The sequence below is a fragment of the Myxine glutinosa genome, chromosome 1 (assembly GCF_964187855.1).
Source record: "Myxine glutinosa chromosome 1, kmMyxGlut1.1, whole genome shotgun sequence".
Lineage (NCBI taxonomy): Eukaryota > Metazoa > Chordata > Myxini > Myxiniformes > Myxinidae > Myxine > Myxine glutinosa.
Window position 1 is genome coordinate 280,980,953 of NC_136261.1, and position 6,482 is coordinate 280,987,434.

Below are 6,482 nucleotides of genomic sequence, written 5' to 3' on the forward strand. Positions count from 1 at the left end.
ACAAAATTTCCTCGAAAGGCTGCACGAGCAAATGGAAGCAATGTTTCTTCCAGAATGGCCCTGTACTTGAACTGGTTCAGGTTTCCATTCAGAACAACCAGGTCAGTTTAGCCCCCTGCATGAAAAGCAGCCCAAACGGTCACCCCACCACCTCCAGCTTGGACTCTTGGCACTATACAATCTTTGTTGTAGGCTTCATGCACTTTTCTGCGCACTCGGACGCGGCCATCTTGACGATAGACCAGAAATCTAGACTCGTCACTGAAGATCACGTGATTCCAGTGTCCTGGCTGCCATTGACGGTGCTCTCTGGCCCACTGCAATCGGCGCTGGTAGTGTTGTCTGGTCAGGCGTGGCTTTCTCAGGGGATGCCTGGCACAATAGCCTGCTTGAACCAGTCGTTGGTTGACTAGCCTTCTGGATACAGGCACATTTGTCAGTTGCTGCTACTCAGCCCTAAGCCGATTAGCTGACTTGGTACGGCCATTGCAGACTAACCGGTGTAGCTGGCGATCATCCCTCCTTGTGGTTCTGTGGGGATGTCCTGGCCTCGGTATTGGAGTAGGGACACCCCTCTGAGCATTTCGTTTCAGGATCTTTGACACCTGATCTTGAGTGATGCCATACTGCCGAGCAATAGCACGCTGTTTCATGCCGTAATTTAGGAAAGCCACCACTTGATGACATACAGCATTGTCGAGTTGACGGACCATCTCCAGAGGAAGTGGCAATAACTTTTGGAGACGTGCAGCAGTTGTTTTCCACTGATACAGAATGCAACAACCCTTGTATACCCGACTGTGAAGCCAATCATCAAATGCACCTGTCCGTACATTTTGCCACGCCACCTGTATCATCCTGTTGTTGACTTCTTGCTGCAACAGACAATCAGTGACATGGTTCTTTTAACAAATAAATCACCAAAGTGTAAAAGAAACTCACCAGATTGATATACTGAGTTAAGAAAGTAAACCCAAGTGAAGAAAAAAAAAAAATCCATATTAAATGCCAAGTCTGTATATATATATATATATATATGTATATATATATATATATATATATATATATATATATATATATATATATATATATATATATATATATATATACATATGAATGAATGAATATATATAAGGGTTCATCTGGCTACCTGATACGTGATTATTGGACTTAAATTAAATGTTCAGTGTGTAACAAAACAAGCAGAACCGAATTATTTGAATACAGTAAATAAATGTTCTCGTGTATCAGTAGTTTAATTGAATACCGTGTATATGGTTCTCTTGTATAAATAGTTTGTTTGAATACCGTGTATATCGTTCTCGTGTATCAATAGTTTATTTGAATACCGTGGATATGGTTCTCGTGTATAAATAGTTTGATTGAATACCGTGTATATGGTTCTTGTGTATAAAAAGTTTGTTTGAATACCGTGTATATGGTTCTCGTGTATAAAGAGTTTGGTTGAATACCGTGGATATGGTTCTTGTGTATAAATAGTTTGATTGAATACCGTGTATATGGTTCTTGTGTATAAATAGTTTGATTGAATACCGTGTACATGGTTCTTGTGTATAAAAAGTTTGTTTGAATACCGTGTGTATGGTTGTCGTGTATAAATAGTTTGTTTGAATACCGTGTATATCAGCGTTTCTCAACCTTTGATGGCCCATGGCCCCCCTACCGAGTCGCTGAACATTCGTGGCCCCCTGCCCTTCAATAAAAGATGCAGATTTCGTTTTATGAAATTGATTTACTCAGTCTTAAAAGATAAATCAAAGTAAACATTTTTCTAAGCAATACAATCAATGAGACACTTGCTGTTGGGCTTGTCTGACGAGGCCTCTTATGTCCGGCTCCGTCTTGGACACAGCAAGGCGAATATCGTTCCCAACGTCAAGACGGTTTCTGGACTTCGTTTTAATGGTCGCAAGGTCAGAAAATCCAGATTCGCAAAGATATGTTGTGGCGAATTGAATGAGCATTACGGATGCCTTCTTGCTGAGTAGTGGATACGCATCCTGAACAGACAACCAGAAGGTGGAGAGGTCTTCTTTGTTACTGAAGACCAGCTTCATTGCTTTTGAAACCTTCAACTCTGCCAGCTCCTCTGCTTCGTCTTCAGTAGGTTCAATTTTGGCGTTGAACGGGTCTTTGTGCCACGGAACATCCAACGGTGCATCGTCGAAATACGATTTGAACTCAGCGGAGAGATTGTCGAGATGTCTAGTGATGCAATCTTTGATGCCGACGGGAAGCTCAATCCTCTGCGTCTGCAGGTGCTCGTCCAAGAAAGGAAACGAGGCAGTGGACCCGGCCTCGATTCGTGCCTGCCAGACTTCCATTCTAGCAGACACTCCGGCAAGCTTGTCTTGAACGTCACTGACTGTCACATCACGGCCTTGCAAGGACTGGTTCATTTCGTTGAGTTGGCCGAATATATCGGCCAGATAGGCGAGCATCATGACGAACTCTTCATTGTCGAAGTGGACATGGAGGTTGTTTTCGTTGTCTCGCAGGAATATTTCCACCTCAACCCGGAGTTCATACAGCCGAGAGAGGCATTTCCCCCTCGATAGCCAACGGACTTTGGTGTGGAACAGAAGTCCAACATGTTCCGCTCCCATGTCGTTGGCCAGTAGTTGGAAGAGCCGATGATTTTTGGCCTTCGCACGAATGAAGTTGATCACTTTGACCGCGACGTCCATGACTTTCAGCAAACGAGGCGGAAGAGTCTTTGACGCAAGAGCGTATCGGTGTAGCGAACAGTGGGAGGACGTCACATGGGGCCATTCGTTCTTCACAAGCGTGACGAACCCTCCTCTGACGCCGACCATCGCTGGGGCACCATCAGTACAAATGTGCTTGAAATTCTGCCAACCGAGTCCGTTAGCTTCAAAAAAAGAGTCCACAATAGCTTTGATATCTGCCGCTGTCGTTGTGGTTGGTAGGGTATTGCAGAACAAGAACTCTTCCTTCATCTTTCCCTTTCTCTCGTAGCGAGCGAAGGCGATCAACTGGCTCTCCAGGGCGGTGTCGGTAGACTCGTCTAATTGAAGGCTAGCCTGGAGCGTGCTTTGTTTGATTTCGGAGCAAACTTGACGGCACACATCAGCAGCCATGTCGTCAATCCGTCGTCGGATCGTGTCATTAGAGAGCGAAACTTGCTGGATCTTCTTTTTCGCCTCTGGTCCGATCATCAATTCCACCATTTTCTCTGTACATGGCTTGATAAGGTACTCAGCAATAGTGTGCGGCTTCTTGCACTTCGCAATTCGGTATGCCACTTCGTAGCTGGATTGAAGAGCAGGTTTTTCTTCTGGCCGGAATCCAAATTTTGGAAGTGTCGCTTCACGGTCATATCGTGATCGTTTCGCAGACAGAGCGTCGATATTATCTTCCTTCCTTCCGGGATGCATCTTGTCGCGATGGTTTGAAAGTTTGGAAGGACGTAGTGACGCATTTGACATCACGACCGAGCAGTGCACACATTGCGCGCAGTCCACGCCATCTCGACTGACATTCGTGAATCCAAACTTGATATAGCTGTCATTCCATTTTCGAGCCTTCGACATCTGAGAAAAAAATTGCAAATACGAATTAATTACTTTTGTAATGGTAATACAGTAAGGTTGAAAATTAGGTTTAGAAAAGTGCTCTGGGGGGAAGGAGAAGAAAGGAAGTAGAGATGTAAAGAAGCAGAAAGAGATGGAGAGAAACTCATCTACCCTTTTTTAGAGAAGGTTAAACTCATCTACCCTTTTTTAGAGAAGGTTAAACTCATCTACCCTTTTTACTTTGACACTATGACCGGAGACTCGTCACCTTAATTGTACATGACAAGCTTCTGCATTCTGAATCGCAGTTTTTCGGCGTCCGCTCGTGGCCCCCCGGTCGAAGGCCCGTGGCCCCCTTGGGGGGCCACGGGCCCCTGGTTGAGAAACGCTGGTGTATATGGTTCTCGTGTATAAATAGTTTGATTGAATACCGTCTGTATGGTTCTTGTGTGTAAATAGTTTGATTGAATACTGTGTATATGGTTCTTGTGCATAAATAGTTTGTTTGAATACGGTGTATATGGTTCTTGTGTATAAATGGTTTGATTGAATACTGTGCATATGGTTCTTGTGTATAAATGGTTTATTTGAATACCGTGTATATGGTTCTCGTGTATAAATAGTTTGATTGAATACCGTCTGTATGGTTCTTGTGTGTAAATAGTTTGATTGAATACTGTGTATATGGTTCTTGTGCATAAATAGTTTGTTTGAATACGGTGTATATGGTTCTTGTGTATAAATGGTTTGATTGAATACTGTGCATATGGTTCTTGTGTATAAATGGTTTATTTGAATACCGTGTATATGGTTCTCGTGTATAAATAGTTTGATTGAATACCGTCTGTATGGTTCTTGTGTGTAAATAGTTTGATTGAATACTGTGTATATGGTTCTTGTGCATAAATAGTTTGTTTGAATACGGTGTATATGGTTCTTGTGTATAAATGGTTTGATTGAATACTGTGCATATGGTTCTTGTGTATAAATGGTTTATTTGAATACCGTGTATATGGTTCTCGTGTATAAATAGTTTGATTGAATACCGTCTGTATGGTTCTTGTGTGTAAATAGTTTGATTGAATACTGTGTATATGGTTCTCGTGTATAAATAGTTTGATTGAATACTGTGTATATGGTTCTTTTGTCTAAATAGTTTGGTTGAATACCGTGGATATGGTTCTCGTGTATAAATAGTTTGATTGAATACCGTGTACATGGTTCTCGTGTATAAATAGTTTGTTTGAATACCGTTAATATGGTTCTTGTGTGTAAATAGTTTGATTGAATACTGTGTATATGGTTCTTGTGTATAAATGGTTTATTTGAATACCGTGTATATGGTTCTCGTGTATAAATAGTTTGATTGAATACTGTGTATATGGTTCTCGTGTATAAATAGTTTGATTGAATACCGTCTGTATGGTTCTTGTGTGTAAATAGTTTGATTGAATACTGTGTATATGGTTCTTGTGCATAAATAGTTTGTTTGAATACGGTGTATATGGTTCTTGTGTATAAATGGTTTGATTGAATACTGTGTATATGGTTCTTGTGTATAAATGGTTTATTTGAATACCGTGTATATGGTTCTCATGTATAAATAGTTTGATTGAATACTGTGTATATGGTTCTCGTGTATAAATAGTTTGATTGAATACCGTCTGTATGGTTCTTGTGTGTAAATAGTTTGATTGAATACTGTGTATATGGTTCTTGTGTATAAATAGTTTGATTGAATACTGTGTATATGGTTCTTGTGTATAAATGGTTTATTTGAATACCGTGTATATGGTTCTCGTGTATAAATAGTTTGATTGAATACTGTGTATATGGTTCTTGTGTATAAATGGTTTATTTGAATACCGTGTATATGGTTCACGTGTATAAATAGTTTGATTGAATACTGTGTATATGGTTCTCGTGTATAAATAGTTTGATTGAATACCGTCTGTATGGTTCTTGTGTGTAAATAGTTTGATTGAATACTGTGTATATGGTTCTTGTGTATAAATAGTTTGATTGAATACTGTGGATATGGTTCTCGTGTATAAATAGTTTGTTTGAATACCGTTAATATGGTTCTTGTGTATAAGTAGTTTGTTTGAATAGCGTGCATATGGTTCTCGTGTATAAATAGTTTGATTGAATACCGTGTATATGGTTCTCGCGTATAAATAGTTTGATTGAATACCGTCTATATGGTTCTCATGGATAAATAGTTTGTTTGTATACCGTGTATATGGTTCTCATGTATAAATAGTTTGTTTGAATACCGTGTATATGGTTCTCATGTATAAATAGTTTGTTGGAAGACTGTGTATATGGTTCTCGTGTATCAATGCTTTGTTCAAATACCGTGCATATGGTTCTCATGTATCAATGCTTTGTTTGAATACCGTGCATATGGTTCTGGAGTATAAATGGTTTGTTTGAATACCATGTATATGGTTCTCGAGTATAAATGGTTTGTTTGAATACCATGCACTGCATATGGTTCTCGTGTATAAACAGTTTTATTGAATAACGTGCATATGGTTCTCGAGTATAAATGGTTTGTTTGAATACCATGTATATGGTTCTCGAGTATAAATGGTTTGTTTGAATACCATGCACTGCATATGGTTCTCGTGTATAAACAGTTTTATTGAATAACGTGCATATGGTTCTCGAGTATAAATGCTTTGTTTGAATACTGTGTGTATGGTTCTCGAGTATAAATGGTTTGTTTGAATACCATGTACTGCATATGGTTCTCGTGTATAAACAGTTTTATTGAATAACGTGCATATGGTTCTCGTGTATCAATGCTTTGTTTGAATAATGTGTATACCTGGTTCTTGTGTATCAATGCTTTGTTTGAATACCGTGTAGATGGTTCTCTTGTATAAATACTGTAGTTTGTTTGAATACCGTGTAAATGGT

At 39.7% G+C, this 6,482-nt stretch overlaps 1 protein-coding gene across 1 annotated transcript; it reads right to left on the minus strand.

Moving 5' to 3' along the window:
• Positions 1 to 1,805: 1,805 nt before the first annotated feature.
• Positions 1,806 to 4,528, minus strand: LOC137411485 (protein FAM200C-like). The gene is made up of 4 exons (XM_078777369.1): positions 4,399 to 4,528; positions 4,194 to 4,329; positions 3,837 to 4,083; positions 1,806 to 3,575 (listed from the first exon to the last, which is right to left on the minus strand). Exons 1-4 carry the CDS (start codon positions 4,526 to 4,528, stop codon positions 1,806 to 1,808), a joined length of 2,283 nt encoding a protein of 760 aa, XP_078633495.1.
• Between the last annotated feature and the right edge of the window lie 1,954 nt (positions 4,529 to 6,482).

Bases quoted from the DNA above. Each gene is read 5' to 3' on its own strand.
- LOC137411485 (XM_078777369.1), bottom strand. From the start codon at position 4,528: ATGCACAGTATTCAATCAAACCATTTATACACAAGAACCATATACACC. The intron at 4,084-4,193 runs GTATTCAATCAA...TTTATACACAAG, and splicing joins ACACAAGAACCATACAGACG to AACCATATACACCGTATTCA. The intron at 3,576-3,836 runs GTACAATTAAGG...TTTTTTTCTCAG, and splicing joins AGAATGCAGAAGCTTGTCAT to ATGTCGAAGGCTCGAAAATG.